The 22091-nt window shown below is 44.3% G+C and overlaps 1 protein-coding gene across 1 annotated transcript in view; it reads left to right on the top strand.

The window, feature by feature from the left end:
• LOC130130505 (dihydropyridine-sensitive L-type skeletal muscle calcium channel subunit alpha-1-like) overlaps positions 1 to 22091 on the top strand; it is a 357791-nt gene that overhangs the window by 285749 nt on the left and 49951 nt on the right. The window contains exons 19-26 of the mRNA XM_056300217.1: positions 4837 to 4896; positions 4995 to 5101; positions 9085 to 9172; positions 9247 to 9354; positions 9504 to 9556; positions 9657 to 9803; positions 10021 to 10222; positions 12685 to 12843. Of these exons, the coding sequence (XP_056156192.1) occupies positions 4837 to 4896; positions 4995 to 5101; positions 9085 to 9172; positions 9247 to 9354; positions 9504 to 9556; positions 9657 to 9803; positions 10021 to 10222; positions 12685 to 12843 (924 nt within the window). The remainder of the gene's footprint in view (positions 1 to 4836; positions 4897 to 4994; positions 5102 to 9084; positions 9173 to 9246; positions 9355 to 9503; positions 9557 to 9656; positions 9804 to 10020; positions 10223 to 12684; positions 12844 to 22091) is intronic.

Genomic DNA, 22091 nt, shown 5'->3' with positions numbered 1-22091 from the left:
ATTATTATTATTATTATTATCTCTTCCTGTTCTCTGCATCTTCCTGTGTCACACCAGACACCTGCATGTCCTCCCTCACCACATCCATAAACCTCCTCTTTGGCCTTCCTCTTCTCCTCTACCCTGGCAGCTCCATATTCAGCATCCTTCTCCCAATATACCCAGCATCTCTCCTCCACACATGTCCACACCATCTCAATCTTGCCTCTCCTGCTTTGTCTCCAAACTGTCCAACCTGAGCGGTCCCTCTAATATAATCGTTCATAATCCTGTCCTTCTTCATCACTCCCAATGAAAATCTTATCATCTTCACCTCTGCCACCTCCAGCTCCGCCTCCTGTCTTTTCATCAGTGCCACTGTCTCCAAACCATACAACATAGCTGGTCTCACAACCATCCTGTAAACCTTTCCTTTAACTCTTGCTGGTACCCTTCTGTTGCAAATCACTCCTGACACTCTTCTCCACCCACTCCAACCTGCCTGCACTCTCTTCTTCACCTCTCTTCTGCACTCCCCGTTACTTTGGACAGTTGACCCCAAGTATTTAAACTCATATGCCTTTGTCACCTCCACTCCTTGCATCCTCACCATTCAACTGTCCTCCCTCTCATTCACGCGTATGTATCCCGTCTCTCTCCTACTGACTTTCATTCCTCATCTCTCCAGTGCATACCTCCACCTCTCCAGGCTCTCCTCAACCTGCACCCTACTCTCACTACAGATCACAATGTCATCTGCAAATATCATCGTCCATGGAGACTCCTGCCTGATCTTGTCCGTCAACGTGTCCATCACCATTGCAAACAAGAAAGGGCTCAGAGCTGATCCTTGATGTAATCCTACCTCCACCTTGAACCCATCTGTCATTCCAACCACACACCTCACCATTGTCACACTTCCCTCACACATATTCTGCACCACTCCTACATACTTCTCTGCAACTCCTGACTTCCTCATACAATACCACACCTCCTCTCTCGGCACCCTGTCGTTTGCTTTCTCTAAATCCACAAAGACACAATGCAACTCTTTCTGGCCTTCTCTATACTTCTCCATCAACATTCTCAAAGCAAACATCACATCGGTGGTGCTCTTTCGTGGCATGAAACCATACTGCTGTTCGCTGATCATCACCTCTTCTCTTAACCTAGCTTCTATTACTCTTTCCCATATCTTCGTGCTGTGGCTGATCAACTTTATATCTCTGTAGTTGCTACAGATCTGCACATCTCCCTTGTTCTTGAAAATCGGTACCAGTATGCATCTTCTCCACTCCTCAGGCATCCTCTCACTTTCCAAGATTGTGTTAAACAATCTAGTTAAAAACCCCATTGCCATCTCTCCTAAACACCTCCATGCCTCCACAGGTATGTCATCAGGACCAACTGCCTTTCCACTCTTCATCCTCTTCATAGCTGCCCTCACTTCCTCCTTGCTAATCCACTGCACTTCCTGATTCACTATCCTCACATCATCCAACCTTCTCTCTCTCTCATTTTCTTCATTCATCAGCCCCTCAGAGTACTCCTTCCACCTTCTCAACACACTCTCCTCACTTGTCAGCACATTTCCATCTCTATCCTCGATCGCCCTAACCTGCTGCACATCCTTCCCAGCTCGGTCCCTCTGTCTAGCCAATCCTTTCTCCCTCCTTAGTGTCCAACCTCTCATACAACTCACCATACGCCTTGTCCTGTGCCTTTGCCACCTCTCTCTTCACTTTACGCTGAATCTCCTTGTACTCCTCAAAGTCAAAGTCAAAGTGTCTTTATTGCCCCTTACAGGGAAATTAGTTTGCAGCCAGTATAATAGAATTCTCACAAAAAAACCAACAAAAAAAACCATAACAAGGCAGAACTGACAACAGGACATAGTGGGCATGGAGAACCAAAGGAGTTCAAATATGCAGACCAAGGAAACAACCGATCTGCAGACAACAGATGAAGACTATCTACCATTTAACAATTGAATGGTAGTGGGGGCAAAGGAAGCCTTGTATCTCTTAGTCCTATTACAGGGCATCCTCAACCGACAACCTGAGGGTAACAGCTCAAACTCTGGCTGAAGGGGGGGACCTTGGCACTCGAGAAGGGAAGTAGCCTTCCTGAACACCCTCCTATTATAAACGTCAGTAAGCTGGGCTTGACTTCTCCCTGAAATCTGACTAGCCCATTTGATGAGTCTATCAAGCCGTTTTTTATTGGCCATAGTCAAATTAACAAACCAAGCAACAAGACAGTACATTAAAACTGTTTCAATAAAACTTCTATAAAGAGACCCATCATCTGGGAGGAGACATTACATGTCCATATAAAAGAGACCCATCATCTGGGAGGAGACATTAAATTTACACATTTTCCTCAGGAGAAAAAAAAAGTCTTTGTTGGACCTTCTTTGATGTGGAACCTTTTTTGGACCTTCTATCCTGTCTACTTTCTTCATCTCTGACAATCCCACTTCTTATTTGCCAGGCTCTTCCTCTTTATACTTTGCTGTACGTCCTCATTCCACCACCAAGTCTCATAGTCTTCCTTCCTCTGTCCTGATGACACACCAATTACCTTCCTAGCTGTCTCCCTCACTATTTCTGCAGTGGTTGCCCAGCCATCCGGCAACTCTTCACTACCACCCAGTGCCTGTCTTAACCCCTGCCTGAACTCCACACAACAGTCTTCCTTCTTCAAATTCCACCATTTGATCCTTGGCTTCACTCACTTCCTCTTCTTGGTCTCCAAAGTCATCCTACAGACCACCATCCGATGCTGCCTAGCTACGTTCTCCCCTATCACCACCTTGCAGTCTCCAATCCCTTTCAGATCGCGCCTCCTACATAAGATATAGTCCACCTGTGTGCACTTTCCTCCGCTCTTGAACATCACCCTGTGTTCCTCCCTCTTCTTGAAATATGTATTCACCACAGCCATTTCCATCCTTTTTGCAAAATCCACCACCATCTGTCTTTCCATATTTTTTCCTTGACACCATACCTACCCATCACCTCCTCATCACATCTCTTCTCTTCACCAACATGCCCATTGAAGTCCACTCCAATCACCACTCTCTCCTTCTTGGGTACCCTCTCCACTGCTTCGTCCAATTCACTCCAGAATTAGTCTTTCTCTTCCATCTCACACCCAACATGCGGGGCATATGTGCTGATAACATACATCAATACACCTTCGATTTCCAGCTTCATACTCGTCACTCTGTCCGACACTCTCTTCACCTCCAGCACGCTCTTGAGATACTCTTCTTTCAGAATGACCCCTACCCCATTTATCCTCCCATTCGCACCATGGTAGAAGAGTTTGAGCCCACCTCTGATGCTGCTGGCCTTACTCCCCTTCCACCTGGTATCTTGCACACACAGTATGCCTACCTTTCTTCTTTCCATCATATCAGCCAGCTCTCTCCCTTTACCAGTCATAGTGCCAACATTCAAAGTTCCGACTCTCACCTCCACACTCCTACCCTTCCTCCTCTCCTGCTGCCTCTGGACATGCCTTCCCCCTCTCCTTCTCCTTCACCCAACAGTAGCATAGTTTCCACCAGCACCCTGCTGGCCAACAGTACCAGTGGCGGTCCTTGTTAACCTGGGCCTCGCCTGATCCAGTGGAGAAGTCTGATTTATGATCTGCATATTTGATCTGGGAAAGATTTTACACCAGATGCCCTTCCTGACACAACCCTCCCCATTAATCCGGACTTGGGACGGGCACTAAGAATGCACTGGCTTGTGCATCCTCAGAGGCTGGGTTGTCCTGTCGGGTCCAGCAATGCACTCTCTCATACTTGTATTTTGATTAAATACATTTTCTCATACCAGTATTTTGTATTTTATTTTGATACATTTGATGAGCAAGTATTTGTAATTTGTAACAAGATACTTTTTGATGTATTTGTGCCCATCTCTGGGTAATAATGCAATTTAAAAGCGTAAACGTACTATGAAAAATATATCAACTTCATAAGATGAAAATTCTCAGTTGTTTAAGCATGATATGCCAAATAATTATCAGTAGATTCTTTCATTTAATGGTAGCTTGAAAGAAAGCTAAACAACTCACAGCCCCTCTCATTTTTAGTCTTATGCTTTTCAATTCCCAGTAGGTGGACCAGATGAGTTGTTCTTCTAGTTCAAAACTCTGCCCCCCAGAAGACTGGAATTGAACTCGCAGTGCTCAGCACGCTGTTGATAGCAGAAAACAACATCAACTTCATGGGTTTAAAAATAGAAGATGTTGGCCGAAATGCAATTTTTCTTCTTATCTATTAATGTTTGTCTTACTAGTTCTATTTATTTTTTTTGTAGTTATTCACATTGCTGAATGATAGAGGTCAACATTCAAGTAGCATTACACATAGCGGGGATCTCAGGTTAGAATCCCCGTGTTGCCTCCGGCTTGGTCGGGTGTGCCTACACACACACTTGGCCATGTCTGAAGGTGGGATGCTGGATGTGGGTATGTGTCCTGGTCGCTGCACTATCGCTTCCTTTGGTCGGTCGGGGTGCCTGTTCAGGGGGGAGGGGGAACTGGGGGGAATATTGTGATCCTCCCAAACGCTGCGTCCCCCTGGTGAAACTCCTGTCACGTGAAAAGAAGCGGCTGGCGACTCCACATGTATCGGAGGAGGCATGTGGTAGTCTGCAGCCCTCCTGGATCAGCAGAGGGGGTGGAGCAGAGACCAGGACGACTCAGAAGAGTGGGGTAATTGGCCAAGTACTACTGGGGAGAAAAAGGGAGAAAAAAAAGATTACACATACCATTTCAAATACAATTTTAGATGGACAAATTTACCTTTAATTTTTCTAATATAATATTGTGACATTTTAGGTCCTGGCGTATGCTGATATAGTCTTCACCACGGTGTTCACAGCGGAGATTGTACTTAAGGTAAAAATAGTAATTAGAACCTATGTTTTATTTTTTAATACATACAGTGATTCATATTTAAGGTTAGCCTGGTAACAGTCATTGTCCCTTTGTTTCAGATGACCACGTATGGTGCCATTCTACACCAAGGGTCCTTCTGTCGGAACTCTTTCAACATCCTGGACCTGCTTGTCGTCAGTGTGTCGCTCCTCTCAATGGGCATGGAGTAAGTGGTGCCTGGAAATGGACCTCATGTCCTATCCTTTCATGATTTATTTTAGTCACAGATGTTTTATGGAATTCCAAAAGTATTTCTTCTCTATATTCTTTGTCAACTCCTGGGATCTTATGCCCTGTCGTCACTCCTGCTACAACTGACTACTAAAAATCTATCGCTATTCTTCCTTTGACTTTAAAACCCTCCATATGTGTACATACCTTTCTCCTAAGTCTTAATGAAATCTGACACATTGTAATGAAGTTTATTTCCATTTCCCAAATTAGCCACAAATAAATGTTGAAACAGCTGTTAATAAACCCATTTTTTTATCGGTATTCCATAAAGTTTTTTCATTTGCAAGCAAAAATGATGAAAGTGGCAAAAAGACCTCTGACAAGAAGCGGAATTCAGTTGACAGGTATATTCAGTGGTTGGAAAAAAGTATGCCCTATGGGAGTATTGTACTTCTGGTGGTACCAGTCTTGTGGACTAGAACAGACTATGAATATGTAGTCAAACTTTGAATGTGAGGGTAAGAGGATCACCACTCATCATCATCGGCGGTCATTCGGGGTTGAGTATGACTGTCCTAGGATGCCTGTGCGGGACTTTGTTTAGCGTGGGGAGACTGGTGCACAGACAGCCACCACACGCTCTTTAACAGATCTGGGTCAGGATCCAGTGGCATGGATTCCATGACAACTGGGGGCCCATTTCTGCTGCAGCCTTCATCCGCCTTCCCAGCTGTTTTGATGCTTCCCTAAAGTCACCCAACATCTTCCACCTGTTCCACCGTTGAGGTCTTGGTTGGATGCTCTTTGTCAGGGACCTCCCCCTTGACCTTACCACCATGAGTGACCCTACCAAGGGCATAGCTCCAGACGGCATCGCTCTCGGGATCTCGACCACACAAGCTTCTCCACCCTGGCAAAGTGATAAATCCATGGAGAAGAGGATGATCACTGTACATAGGATGAATATGAAAACTACCAGAGGAGGGGAGGGCCCATTGCTCTTTCTCTTTTTTTTTTCTCCATAAATGCTGCATGGCCTCTATCCTGGGCCAGACCACAAGGGTTTGCATTTTGTCAGATAAAGAGATACAGATCGCTGAATGGAGCTTGAATCAGATATTTGTATTTAACTTTTTTTCCAAAATTAACTGTGAAACTGATAATACCATTTGCTTGTTTAAATAACATGGAGCTACTTATGCTCATTATATATTTCCAATGTAGTTCACTTATCAGATTCATGTTATATTCTAGTATTGAGCTTTGTTTCCTAGAGAGCAAGCACTGAAGGTTGATCTGAGACAGTTGTTGGTCTACGGGCATGTACCATTATGCAGGCATGAGTTCCAACGCATTCAGGAAAAGGCTCTATTTGCATAGCTATATTCAACGAAGCAGCGCTAGAGTAATGGAAACATCATACAGTAACAATGTAGCAAAGGAGCTGAGAGTGTTAAACAATGTATTATGTAAATGCAGCGTGGTGCAAATGAACTGCTGCTGCAGCTGTCTGCTATTATGCCTCATATAACAGCAAAGAAGCTGTATATGTCAGTGCCGAGCTGTGGAGGACACGGCATGTCTAGATGATTTTGCAAACCTTAATTGGCTGGTACAGCATTCTGAACTCTAGCATTTTGAAAGAGCAATTTTACTTCATGTCTGAGTCTTTCTGGAGTTTTGATTAACTAAGTTTGGGAACAAAGACCATGTCTCAAACAATCTAACCACCTGCATACATCCCTGGCTTCTTAAGAGCTTCCTCTCCCCATTCAGCTCAGTTTTCACACATATGCACTCGACAGCTTTCCAAACCAACAGCCACTAATTAAACTCAAGCGATCCAACTCTGACCTCACCATGGATCACAATCTTCTCCTCTATCCATCTGGCAGTGACATATTTGAGAAGGAGCCACCCAGCATGGCAGTGTCAGTGTGTCCTTCACCCATTCTCTATGCTCTAGCCCTGGCCCAAGCTTCCCAATCCTCCCCAACCCCGTTCAACAATTGTCCTTCATCGGCAAATACCATACATCCTAAGTTATCCGTCTTTGTTTAGCGACAACAAAACATCCCCTCCCCAGCCATGTCCTGCTGGCGGCAGGGGTCTTCATCACTGATCCACCAACTCCATGTCCAGATACCACTTCCCACACTGGCCAAGACTAAGTCAACATGGCATCTCCACACAACTCCCACCTCACTCCAACTCCACTCCGCTTCACCTCACTGCAGCAGGACAGTCGCTCGCTTGCAACACTTCCTCAAGAAGAAAAACCTCACCTTCCACCGTAATGATAACACAGACAAACTGTTGCAGCTTTATACTGACAATCTCTGCATCGATCCCCATATGGCAGGGGTATCAAACTCCAGGCCTTGAGGGCCGCAGTGTCTGCAGGTATTTGTTGCAACCATGCACTGCACCACCTGATTAAACTAGTTCCTTTCCCTCCTTGATCCAGGAGGTGAGCTAATTAGTTAAATCAGGTGGTGTAGTGCACGGTTGCAACAAATACCTGCAGACACTGCGGCCCTCGAGGCCTGGAGTTTGACACCCCTGCCATATGGCAACAAGTCATACGATACTTCAGGGTTCGAGCCCAGACAATGTTGGCTGCCATGCCATTACTGATGACACCCCTGCACCGCTCAACAAGACAGTGCAGCAACTCACTAGAACAGTGTTCTCCCCCGAGGATCAGGTTGAAACCCCCCCCCATGCGTGTCTGCTCTTTCTCTGACTTGTATCAGATCTTTTCTTCTGTTCTTTCTACACTAAATCTCTCCATTGCACAAACCTCCCTTCCATATGCACTCTCCATCCCCACATCATTTCATCTTTCCTTCTTTTACACCTTTTCCAGTACCACTCCCATGGTTGTTCCAGCTCCAGCCCCCCCCCCCCATTCCTGCCTCTGATTCCTCCCTCCCCTCTCAATTCAGTCCTCTCTCCCTTCTTGACTCATCTCTCCCTCCGATTCCTCCCTCCCGTCAATTCATCCCTCCAATTCCTTCCTCAACCTCTTGACCCTTTGATGCATTACTTATCAGTCATGTCATGATAGACAAGGTACACAAATTGGAGCCAGGGCCACAGAATCACTAATTTCCCCTTTCATCAGATCTGGCAGCTACAAGAGAGAAAGGCCATTCTCATCTGGATGGCCGCTCGTATTTCAGCCCTCACTCCCCTTCTGCTGCTCTTTATGTATCTTACTCCATCAAGGCAGCTGCTCTTCTTTGGAGGGCACGAGTGGTCTAGACATGTCATTCTCCCCTATACAGACAACAGCGCCTTTAAAGATAATAATGGCCAACCCTGTCCATTGGAATCCATGCCATTCACATGAAAGCTCACCTTGCTTGAAGCCCAACAACAAATCAAAATGGCAGCTGTCGCCCCCCTCAGTCCAAAAATCCAAATGCTCAGTGTTAGAATTAGACTTCATGCTGAGTCCACAGCAACCTCGACAATGTCAGGAAAGCATACACTTGTCTCCATACATGAAGTTTCTTTGGGAGAATTGACAGAGTGCAAAGACTCTACATCAAGATTGCACCCCCACCCAGATTCTCACTGGGTTCCTTGATTGGAATGATGTTTGGACCTCTTGAACTGCCCACCTTTGACCCCCTTGATCCCACTGCCACACAACCCCTCTATCTATCCTTCATCCTCACTATTGCATTCCTAATAAACCAATCAATCTCAAGTTCTTGGTGGCATGGTCTTTACAAGAGATACAGGCAGAGGAAGGGTCTCTGTAGACACAGATACTGACACAGACTGCCAATGGTTCATGAGTAATGATTGAGTCAGTACATTTCTGGTAAAGATTGACATTTCATGGGGAAGTCCTACTCAGTGTCCCTTTCGAGGACTCTAGGAAACAGTAGAGGGCAGTGTATTTCCAGAAATTAACAATACTACAACTCTTAAACAACATATTTTTTTGCTTGGTTGATCTAGGTCCAGTGCCATCTCAGTGGTTAAAATACTCAGGGTGCTCAGGGTCCTTAGGCCCCTCAGGGCCATAAACAGAGCTAAGGGACTCAAGGTGAGTTGAATTTGAATGGGATTTTTTTCTTTTCTGTCTTGGCATATTAACTGGTTTTGCTCCTCTCTCTGAAGCATGTGGTCCAGTGTGTGTTTGTAGCCATCAAGACCATTGGAAATATTGTCCTGGTTACCATGTTACTGGACTTCATTTTTGCTTGTGTTGGAGTTCAGCTCTTCAAGGTGAGATGTTCTAACACAGCAATGTGCCAGGTGCAGCTGAGGAAGTGATACAAGGTTGTTAATTAGGGCTGTATTCCATAATTGTCTGTCATGTATTTTTTCCCAATATTCATCAAAAAAAGGTAAATCTTACTGTGTGATCTCTTTAGGGCACATTCTACACCTGCACAGATCCTGACCAAATGACCGAGGAAACATGCAAGTAACTCACATTTACATCATGTTAGGATATGAAAACATGTTGAAGGGTATTCTCTATCTCTCTATAACCTGTGTTTCATTGCTCCCATGTTATCCCTAAGAGGTTGGTATATAAAATATCAAGAGGGGACGCTTTTTGACAAGGAGGTTCGTAAGAGAGAGTGGATCAACTCAGAGCTTAACTTTGACAATATCCTCAATGGCATGCTGGCTCTCTTCACCGTCTCTACCTTCGAGGGATGGCCAAAGTGAGACTCTGTTGTGAATCTGTAAGCTGTTTCGATTAAGTGAGTGTTGTTTTAGAATTCAGCATCACTAGCTGATGATGACATACTGTAATCCTAGGGTAAGCAGCAAGCAAATGTATTAAATCTCAATTAGTGGGACACTTTTTTTTTGGTGTGTATTTGAACTCACGTGCATTTCTTTCTTCCTCTGCCTTTCCAATTGGTTAAATTACTGTAGGCTACTATACAAAGCCATTGACTCCAACCTAGAGGACACAGGCCCGGTGTACAACAATCGTGTGGCAATTTCAGTCTTCTTCATCATCTACCTCATCCTCATCGCTTTTTTCATGATGAATATCTTTGTGGGCTTTGTGATCGTTACTTTCCAAGAGCAAGGCGAGCAGGAGTACAAGAACTGTGAGCTGGACAAAAACCAGGTGGGTGAGGTTGGGAGAAATGTGCGTACATTTTTCTTTATATGAAGCTAAACAGAATCACAGGAAGTTGAATCAGTTCATCTGGACACAACGTTTATTGGGAGAAACATTTCATCACTCATCTAAGTGACATGTCTATGAATGTTCTCATTCATCCAGGTCATGGTTATCCAAAGGAGTTGAATCAAGTGCAACTGGACTTGTATATATCCGTGAAGACGTTTCGCCAAGACGTTTCATCCAAGAAGCTTCCTCAGTTCGTGCCTTTCTGACTAGACCAAATCCAGTTGCACTTGATTCAACTCCTTTGGACATCTAAGTGACCTCTTCAGTCTCAACTGACTGCAGTTATCCCCACCCTTATAAACAATACAATGTCATAACGACAAAAACCAATGACCAGTTTCATATGCAAATATGGGTGTGACCATTAACTACAGTTTCAATCGCCATGTGTTATTCACAGCGGATTGAGGAATAGTTGCAATCACAGCATTGTAAGATGGCGACAGATGTACTCTTAGCCCCCCCCCCTCCCCCGGTAAAGGGATGGTAATTTCCTCTTCACATAGATGGCCTCTTTGACTCCCCATAAAACCAGTGTTCCTTCCTATCAAGGATGTGCACACCATCATCCTTGTAAGAGTTGCCACTGGCCTGTAGATGGTGTAGATTGTGGAGTCCTGGTCTGACGCATTAGCTCTCCTGTGTTATGCCATCCTCTTGGCCAGAGTCTGTTTAGTTTCCCTGATGTACAAGTCACAGCAATCCTCCTGGCACTTAACAGCGTACACTTGGGTCCCGACAGACCTGGGTCATGACACCCCCAGGTACTTATAGTATTCCACAGTGTCCACACTGACTCCCTGGATGCAGACAGGGGTGTCATGTCCCTCCTCAGATCAACAACCAGCTCCTTTGTCTTAGTCACATTGAACTGCAAATTGTTCTGCTCACACCATGTGACAAAGTTTCCCACCACAGCCTTGTACTCAGCCTCCTCGCCCTTACTGATGCATCCAACTATAGCAGAGTCATCAGAGAACTTGTGAAGATGGCAGGACTCTGTGTGGTAGTTGAAGTCTGTGGTGTAGAGGGTGAAAATGAAGGGAGACAGGACTGTCCCCTGCGGAGCCCCAGTGTTGCTGACCACTCTGTCTGACACAGTGTTGCAAGCGCACATACTGCGGTCTACCAATAAGGTAGTCAACGATCCAGGACACAAGGGGGGCATCTACCTGCATTGCTGTCAGCTTCTCACCCAGTAGAGCTGGCCGGATGGTGTTGAAGGCACCGGAAAAGCCAAAGAACATGACTCTCAACAGTGCTTGCTGGCTTATCCAGGTGGGCATAAGCACGGAAGCAGGAAAATGATGGCATCCTTAACTCCCAGTCCGAGTCGGTAGGCGAACTGGAGGGGGTCTAAGTGTGGCTTGACTTTGGGCCGAAGCTGCTCCAGGATGAGTCTTTCCAGAGTCTTCATGATGTGAAGACTAAGAGGGACAGTAAAATGAATAAGCGAACATTATTGCATGTTAACATTAAATAGCTGAAGCGCATACATCCATACTTTGGGGATTCAGTTAACTTTAATGTACTGGAAAGTAGGAGTCACAATCCAGCAGCCTTTTATCATAATATAAAATGCCATATCACACATCAACAATTAATTTTAGGGTGTATTAGCTAGCATAATTGTCAGTGATTAATTTTCAGCCAATAAGTTGCAGTAACCAGCACTCCAGTAAACGTTTTGCTGATTGAAATGACATCTAACATATGATTCTATGCACTAACATTATTATGGCTAATTTGGTTTCAAAAATTAAGGATTAGTAGCCAAAGTTACTTTACATTACCAGTGTTCAAGCCAATGTTGACAGGTTTTTAGTGTGTTAGGCAGTGAAAAAGACTATAGACAGACTATAGACAAGGTAGGTGTGTGCATTCAAGTACCTTATCGTAGATGTAGCTGAAAATCAAAAGGACTAATCAAGGGGCAATGACTGACTGCCTCTCTTCATCTGGACATTAGTGATGATAATGCACTGACCTTGATCAGGCCACCTAGAGGAGTCCTGGTTCCTTAGGAAGCCACAAGGGCGAGCCCTCTGCCTTGATACCGATGTAGGTTCCCTTTGCAGATCAACAGATTGCTGCCTACTGTGAGCAAGAATTCTATCCAGTGGTGAGGAAGAATGTTATACTTCTACTTGGGCAAAGGAATAATTCACCTGTGGTTAATAACCCAGGTTCCTAGCAAAATACATCAGCATACTTTCATAGCCACTGTTTTGTCTGCCTTACTCCCAAGTGGTGAGCTGGAACAATAATACCAAATACTCCTGGATTAGTTGAAAAAAGTGAACAAGTGGGTGTGAGAAAATCCTATTTTTCTGACATGTCCTAGTCTTCATAAAAAAGTGACTAATTGCCTCCAATCCACTTTTCAACTGTTTCAGCGCCAGTGTGTCCAGTATGCCTTGAAGGCACGGCCTCTGCGCTGCTACATCCCCAAGAACCAGTACCAGTACAAGGTGTGGTACATCGTCACTTCCTGCTACTTCGAGTACCTCATGTTTCTCCTCATTATGCTCAACACCATGTGTCTTGGGATGCAGGTATTTATGCATACACATTTATACATACACACCATTTCTGTATATCTAATTATCTTCCTGCCCTTTTGTGTAACTCTACTATGTGAATTTTTTTTTCCATCTGCAATGCAGGTGTTTAAAATGACTGTGGGGTAGTTATCAAGCATAGATTCACCAAGTCGAGCATTTTGTAACAGTGTGTGTATATACACTCACTGGCCACTTTATTAGGTACACCTTGCTAGTACCGGGTTGGACCCCCTTTTGCCTTCAGAACTGCCTTAATCCTTCGTGGCATAGATTCAACAAGGTACTGGAAACATTCCTCAGAGAGTTTGGTCCATATTGACATGATAGCATCACGCAGTTGCTGCAGATTTGTTGGCTGCACATCCATGATGCGAATCTCCTGGTCCACCACATCCCAAAGGTGCTCTATTGGATTGAGATCTGGTGACTGTGGAGGCCATTTGAGTACAGTGAACTCATTGTCATGTTCAAGAAACCAGTCTGAGATGATTCGAGCTTTATGACATGGCGCGTTATCCTGCTGGAAGTAGCCATCAGAAGATGGGAACGCTGTGGTCATAAAGGGATGGACATGGTCAGCAACAATACTCAGGTAGGCTGTGGCATTGACACGATGCTCAGTTGGTACTAAGGGGCCCAAAGTGTGCCAAGAACATATCCCCCACACCATTACACCACCACCACCAGCCTGAACCGTTGATACAAGGCAGGATGGATCCATGCTTTCATGTTGTTGACGCCAAATTCTGACCCTACCATCCGAATGTCGCAGCAGAAATCGAGACTCATCAGACCAGGCAACGTTTTTCCAATCTTCTATTGTCCAATTTTGGTGAGCCTGTATGAATTGTAGCCTCAGTTTCCTGTTCTTAGCTGACAGGAGTGGCACCCGGTGTGGTCTTCTGCTGCTGTAGCCCATCTGCCTCAAGGTTCGACGTGTTGTGCGTTCAGAGATGCTCTTCTGCATACCTCGGTTGTAATGAGTGGTTATTTGAGTTACTGTTGCCTTTCTGTCAGCTCGAACCAGTCTGGCCATTCTCCTCTGACCTCTGGCATCAACAAGGCATTTTCGCCCACAGAACTGCCGCTCACTGGATATTTTCTCTTTTTCGGACCATTCTCTGTAAACCCTAGAGATGCTTGTGCGTGAAAATCTCAGTAGATCAGCAGTTTCTGAAATACTCAGACCAGCCCATCTGGCACCAATAACCATGCCACGTTCAAAGTCACTTAAATCACCTTTCTTCCCCATTCTGATGCTCGGTTTGAACTGCAGCAGATCGTCTTGACCATGTCTACATGCCTAAATGCATTGAGTTGCTGCCATGTGATTGGCTGATTAGAAAGTTGCGTTAACGAGCAGTTGGACAGGTGTGCCTAATAAAGTGGCCGGTGAGTGTATATATATATATTATTAGCATTCTTATTATTAGCTTAGCGTGACATGTGAAACAAGCTTGTACTGCTATGTATTAAAAGTTTTTTTTCCTACATCTATCTTAATATTCTGCTCCTCATTAGTTGAGCACTTTTATCAACACCATTGACGATTTTAAAAAAAACCCACTATATATATATATATCCATCCATCCATTATCCACACTGCTTATGCAGAATAAGCAGTGCGGATCTCAGGGTCGTGGGGATGCTGGAGCCTATCCCAGCAGTCATTGGGCAGCAGGTGGGGAAACACCCTGGACAGGCCACCAGGCCATCACACAGGGCCGACAAAATATATAACTTTGTTAAAAGAAACCCTTCAACGGTAGGGAAAGTACTCAAAAAATAAGGAGCAAAATAATCCAGTGAGTCAAGTAAATTCTTTATGAGACAGTACAAACCTGTTTCATGCCATAAACAATTCAGCTGTCAATAAAGCTACACAAGAGAGAACATACCATTTACTGCCTCGTCATGCACATCATATGCACAATGTCCAATGGGAAAGGGAGAGGTGCGACATTCAAAAATACGTGATTGCTAACGGTCCAATGGGGGGCGGGAGGGTATTTGTCTATTGTCATGATTTATTTGTAATTACAAAATAGGTGCTTATGTCTATGTGTGCAACTGCTGGCCAATTAATTCCTGCTATTCAATGTGGATATTTCTGGTTTGCAAATGATAAAATATTGTTCAGTTAGACATAGGTTGCACATTTTACTACTGGTTGAATATGCTTTGTTCTTTGAGAGAATTTTCCAGGTGATTGAATAATTAATGTTTCTGTACGCCAGTGACCAAATGTAATGGCTTAAAGATGTTACATTCTTTAATCGGTTGTTTCTAAAGCGACACGTGTGCATTAAACCTCTTTTTGAATGTCCCTCTGTTAGACTGATGTATGGACAAAAGTATTGGGGCACACTTCTTAATCATTGAATCCAGGTGTTTCATTGCCACAGGTGTATAAAATCAAGCAGCTAGCCATGCAGTCTGCATTTACAAACATTTGTGAAAGAATGGGTCGTTCTGAAGAGCTCTGTGAATTCAAGCGTGGTACTGTCATAGGATGCCAACTTTGCAATAAGTCAATTCATAAAATTTCTTCCCTGCTAGATATTCCACGGTCAACTGTAAGTGGTATTATTGAAAAGTGGAAGCATTTAGGAGCAACAGCAACTCAGCCATGAAGTGGCAGACCATATAGAGTCACACAGCGGGGTCAACGAGTGCTGAGGCGCATAGTGCGTAAAAGTCGCCAATGCTCTGCTGACTCAATAACTGCAGAGTTCCAAACTTCCTCTGGAATTAACATCAGCACAAAAACTGTGTGTCAGGAGCTTCACGGAATGGGTTTCCATGGCCAAGTAGCTGCACGCAAGCCTTACATCACCAAGCATATTGCCATGTGTTGGATGGAGTGGTGTAAAGCACGCTGCCACTGGACTCTGGACCAGTGGAAACATGTTCTGTGGAGTGATGAATCACACTTCTCTGTCTGGTAGTCTGATGGACGAGTCCGGGTTTGCCGGATGCCAGGAGAACGTTACCTGCCTGACTGCATTGTGCCAACTGTACAGTTTGGTGGAGGAGGTATAATGGTATGGGGTTGTTTTTCAGGAGGTGGGCTAGGCCCCTTAGTTCCAGTGAAGGGAAATCTTAATGCTTCAGCATACTAATACATTTTTGACAATTCTATGCTTCCAACTTTGTGGGAACAGTTTGAGGAGGGCCCTTTTGTGTTCCAGCATGACTGTGCCCCAGTGCACAAAGCAAGGCCCATTAAGACATGGTTAGGTGAGTTTGGAGTGGAATAACTTGACTGGCCCGCACAAAGCCATGACCTCAACCCCATCAAACATCTTTGGGATGAACTAGAACGGAGATTGTGAGCCAGGTCTTCTCGTCCAGCATCAGTGCCTGACCTCACAAATACTCTTCTGGATGAATGGGCAAAAAAATTCCCACAGACACACTCCAAAATCTTGTGGAAAGCCTTCCCAGAAGAGTGGAAGCTGTTATAGCTGCAAAGGGGGGGAACAACTCCATATTAATGCCTATGGATTTAGAATGGGATGGCATAAAAAATCCTGTAGGTGTAATGGCCACGTGTCCCAATATTTTTGTCCATATTGATTGTGTGTGTGTGTGTGTGTGTGTGCGCGCGCGTGTGTGTGTATGTACACTACCGTTCAAAAGTTTGGGATCACCCAAACAATTTTGTGTTTTCCATGAAAAGTCACACTTATTCACCACCATATGTTGTGAAATGAATAGAAAATAGAGTCAAGACATTGACAAGGTTAGAAATAATGATTTGTATTTGAAATAAGATTTTTTTTACATCAAACTTTGCTTTCGTCAAAGAATCCTCCATTTGCAGCAATTACAGCATTGCAGACCTTTGGCATTCTAGCTGTTAATTTGTTGAGGTAATCTGGAGAAATTGCACCCCACGCTTCCAGAAGCAGCTCCCACAAGTTGGATTGGTTGGATGGGCACTTCTTGCGTACCATACGGTCAAGCTGCTCCCACAACAGCTCAATGGGGTTCAGATCTGGTGACTGCGCTGGCCACTCCATTACCGATAGAATACCAGCTGCCTGCTTCTGCTCTAAATAGTTCTTGCACAATTTGGAGGTGTGTTTAGGGTCATTGTCCTGTTGTAGGATGAAATTGGCTCCAATCAAGCGCTGTCCACTGGGTATGGCATGGCATTGCAAAATGGAGTGATAGCCTTCCTTATTCAGAATCCCTTTTACCCTGTACAAATCTCCCACCTTACCAGCACCAAAGCAACCCCAGACCATCACATTACCTCCACCATGCTTAACAGATGGCGTCAGGCATTCTTCCAACATCTTTTCATTTGTTCTGCATCTCACAAACGTTCTTCTTTGTGATCCAAACACCTCAAACTTGGATTCATCCGTCCACAACACTTTTTTCCAGTCTTCCTCTGTCCAATGTCTGTGTTCTTTTGCCCATCTTAATCTTTTTCTTTTATTGGTCAGTCTCAGATATGGCTTTTTCTTTGCCACTCTGCCCTGAAGCCCAGAATCCCGCAGCCGCCTCTTCACTGTAGATGTTGACACTGGTGTTTTGCGGGTACTATTTAATGAAGATGCCAGTTGGGGACCTGTGAGGCGTCTGTTTCTCAAACTAGAGACTCTAATGTACTTATCTTCTTGCTCAGTTGTGCAACGCGGCCTCCCACTTCTTTTTCTATTCTGGTTAGAGCCTGTTTGTGCTGTCCTCTGAAGGGAGTAGTACACACCGGTGTAGGAAATCTTCAATTTCTTAGCAATTTCTCGCATGGAATAGCCTTCATTTCTAAGAACAAGAATAGACTGTCGAGTTTCAGATGAAAGTTCTCTTTTTCTGGCCATTTTGAGCGTTTAATTGACCCCACAAATGTGATGCTCCAGAAACTCAATCTGCTCAAAGGAAGGTCAGTTTTGTAGCTTCTGTAACGAGCTAAACTGTTTTCAGATGTGTGAACATGATTGCACAAGGGTTTTCTAATCATCAATTAGCCTTCTGAGCCAATGAGCAAACACATTGTACCATTAGAACACTGGAGTGATAGTTGCTTGAAATGGGCCTCTATACACCTATGTAGATATTGCACCAAAAACCAGACATTTGCAGCTAGAATAGTCATTTACCACATTAGCAATGTATAGAGTGTATTTCTTTAAAGTTAAGACTAGTTTAAAGTTATCTTCATTGAACAGTACAGTGCTTTTCCTTCAAAAATATGGACATTTCAATGTGATCCCAAACTTTTGAACGGTAGTGTATATAGTATTATTGTTTCAAGAAAAGTAGCGTAGTAAATTATAGCCTGGTTATTAAGCTACTCTGTTAGGTTAAGCATTTACAAGTGTATTTTTAATACAATCATTTGCTACTTTTTTTGAAACTGCAATTGAACATTGATGGCATTTTTACTTTGTATGAGGAAAACTGTTTTTGTGTGACACTTGAAAACATTATCAACTATTGAAGTGATGCCAAATATCAGAAAGAAGGCATGATGCCCTGACAGATAAAACCACGTGTCAGTAGTTCAGAACCACCTATATGTAGTTCAGAACCATGTGTCAGTAGTTCAAAACCACATGTCAGTAGTTCAGAACCACCTATATGTAGTTCAGAACAATGTGTCAGTAGTTAAGAACCATGTGTGTGTAGTTCAGACCTAGGGTTGGGCATTGTTTGGATTTTAACTATTCTGATTCCAATTCTGCTTTTCGATTCCGGTTCTTTGAGAGGTGGGGTCAAAACAGGTCACATGCTTCTTTCACAGAAGAAATTTTTATTTAAAAAAAACTTTATGCAAGCCATTCTGTGTTAAGACCGGATCGTTCATGTGGATGTCTCATTCTTATATTTAAATTTACGACCACTGTCTTCATACATAAAGATGAAGAGATAAAGACACAGTCACACCCTGGTCCAGACTACCAGGTATTCAGCTCCTTAAATTAGAAGCAGTTCTTGTATTAAAAAAAAAGAGCATATCTGCCTTCTCAGGCTGTATACACGAGCGTTCAGTGTTGTGTCCTGTAATGTTTCTCTTTTACCGCCGCTAGGAGGCAATGCTGGATAATGAAATGTGTGTTCTACGCAGTAAGAAGAACAGAATATAAGATGGTGGCTACGCATGTAACGTTGAATGCTTATCAAGCTCAGCAAACCTTTTGTACTGTTCTCTCTCAATCTCAATGTCCTCCCAATGAGCCTATACCGAGTTCAGCAGTCAGCTAAACTCTTATCCGCATTAGACCTCCAAGGAACAGACAGGTGTGTATTTGGCAGGTTTAATACGAAGAAGTGTGAAATGATGGCTCCATAAAAAGGAAAATAAACCAAAGGATAGCATTAGCTTGATGCAGGATTGCAACACTGGACCACCTTGCTGCTATGTATGGTTGAAAATAAATCTATTTCCTGATATTCTTCTTCTATGAACTTAACAGAAAGTGAACATAAAGGACAGGAAATACAAATAAAAGTCAGTAGGCTGCAGTACTCAAAACTGACACTAGATGGGGCGAATCTATTAAGAGTTCCAACACACTCCCTGCCTGGCGTCTCTTAAGAGATGCCACTACAAGTCCTTATCTTCAGAAAACAAGAGAAGTAAAACCTCTGAGGAAGGTCTTGAGAAGGTCTTCGAGGTTTGTTGGCGGGGCAGAACATAGTTTCACTGTTCTGCCCTCGCTAAGCGTTGTCCTCATGAACGTGTACTCAGCTATACAGACAGCTAAACACTCTCCTAATCAAGCTCCAAGGAACAGACGGATGTGTTGAATTTGGTAGTTTAATCAGGATAAGTGTGAAAAGATAATGCCATGTATAAGCTATGAAGGAAAGGATTGCGTTGTGTTGTAGCTAGCAGTAACATGCAGCCGTCTCTGGCAAGATCTCGAAAGGAAGTGGAGCACTTCCTGTTTCCGAGGTTAACAAAAGTAACTACTCAGAACAACCACCAGGGGGTGGCAAATACAATTTAAAAAAAACAATGGTTCCGCCACACTCCCCACCTGGCATCTTTAGGATGTCAAACTGAAAGGTAAGCTTGATAGTTTATATCAAACCTGTGAACTCAAAAAAACTAGAAACTAGGAAGGTGGGTAGACTGCCAGCCTTCCAGCAAGCCCCAGAGCGTATTTTTGCTCTTTCTTGAGGGGTCTCACTACTATCACATAAAGTCTTTCAGATGAGCAGGAGCCTGCCTTGTCTTCACGGAGTATCATAGTGCAGGTGGAGGCTCTGCTATCACGTCTGGCGGCCTGTCAGTAGGAGAGCATCCAGGAACTCTTTTCAGGAGCAGTTACTTTCTGGCTGACCCGAGTGGTGATGACAGAGTCCTCAGGTGAGGCTTCCGGTGACTTCTGGACGTTGTAAGAGCACATCAATCAATGCTATGCCCTTGAACTGTGCGCTTGAGTCAATGGCAATCCTTATTTTCCTGGGTTTCTGGGGGAGGTAAATACCGAAGTTTGGTAAATATGAATACTCTTTGTCGGTCTCTGGTGGCAGAGCTGGCTCAGCGTGTTCATTTCTGAAGATATCCTCCATGAAGTCCACAAAATGGTGTTTCATCTCCTGTTTTCTATTTAGGGTACGGTGGAGTGACATCAGTCGCTTGTAGGCGTACTCCCTGTTGTTTGGGAGAAGAAGCTGTTTGTGTCATCCTTGAAGAACTCGTCCTCCATCATCTTCAGAAAAGTTGTGTCTTCAATAGATGGTGCGAGCTGGTTGTCCTTGTCGGTTCTGCAGAAGACATTTTCTCCAATGTTTTCTTCAGTGGGTTTCACTGTCGTGCTTGATGCGCGAGGCAATAGAAAGGGTTCCTGTTTGCTTTTGATGCTGTCGTTCTCCTTGACTCTGACCAGGCTCCCGCATGGCGTAAGGTAGCTTGGACGTCAGTTTCCCAAGACGCATGTTTTTAAAGTGCTCACTTCATTTGGCTTATGAGCAGAACCGAGGCACACATCGCCTACGATTATCCATCCCAGGTCTAGCTTCTGTGCATAGGGTACGTTGTGTGGGTCATTTAACTGTCTGCACACCTTGTGGATCCACAAAATGTCTCGTCCCAGCAGGAGCAGTATCTGCGCGTCAGGAGGCATTTGGTCTGTGATAGATCTCAGGTGGCTGTGGTGAAGTGCCGCTTCAGGTGTGGGGATTTCGGAACGGTTATTTGGTACTTGGTTGCACTCAATCAGTGTAGGAAGTGGTATACTGGTTTTGCCATCTACAGATTCTGTTGTTCTTGCACAGGTCTTTAATGTATACAGAGTTGTGATGCCTTGAATGCCGAACATCTCAAAGAACCCTGTCTGCTTAAGTGTGAGACTAGGGACAGATTGCTTTGGTCGTCCAAGATGGAGTAGATCTTCTTAGTCTCTTGTCGCTGACCTTCGGGATAGATGTTTATGAGGCATATATTGGAATATGATTTGCCACTAAATCCAGTTCCGCAGAATTTTGTGCATCGGGAAGTCACATCAGGACATGTCGCAGCTTCCTGCTCCCCGCCATGCTCTTTGGATGGAGTGAAAGGTTTTAGAAATGGGGATGCTGGTCCTGGATGAAGAGTAGCTGAGTGTCTGTCACTTTCACACTCTGTGCATTTTACAACCACGTCACAATTCTTCGCTTGGTGGGTGGTCGAGGCACAGCAACGAAAGAAAATGGAGTTGTCCTTGGGGAACTTCCTCCTCCCATCCAGAGGCATTATCCTGACGCCTCTGCACTTTCAACGGGGGTGTGGTGTGTGGTGGATGGGACACTGCTTACTTATGTCTTCGACTGTGTTGTCCACTTCGGTAGTAGCTTCTGTAGATATGTTGGTTTTGTGTACGGAGACTGGTGGTCTCCTGCTGTTGCCCATGTACCTTTCCTCCTTTGCAATGGATGACGAGAGAGGTGTTGTATTGAAACTGGGGTCGTTATGGGCTTTGGCCTCTCTTCGTACAAAGTCAGCGAAGAAGTGAAAAGGTGGGAAAGACACCTTGTAATATTCTTTATATGTTGATCCTGTGGACATCCACTTCTCTTGGAGGTGAAAGGGCAGCTAGTCCACAATGGCACCCACACCCCTGGCTGTGTCCGAGTATGACAATCCAGGTAGGTGTCCATCTTGCTTGGCGTACTCCAATTCCAGAAGTACATCTCCGAGCTCACGCAGTTTGTGATGGTCTTTACCTTAAAGCTTGGGAAAGTTCTCGATCTTTGAGAACAAGGCTCTCTCCATGGCCTCCGGTGAACCATAACATTCT

This window comes from Lampris incognitus, chromosome 2 (genome assembly GCF_029633865.1).
Source record: "Lampris incognitus isolate fLamInc1 chromosome 2, fLamInc1.hap2, whole genome shotgun sequence".
Classification (NCBI taxonomy): domain Eukaryota; kingdom Metazoa; phylum Chordata; class Actinopteri; order Lampriformes; family Lampridae; genus Lampris; species Lampris incognitus.
Note: the sequence above shows the minus strand (reverse complement) of the source record. Positions and strands in the feature narration are given on the sequence as shown.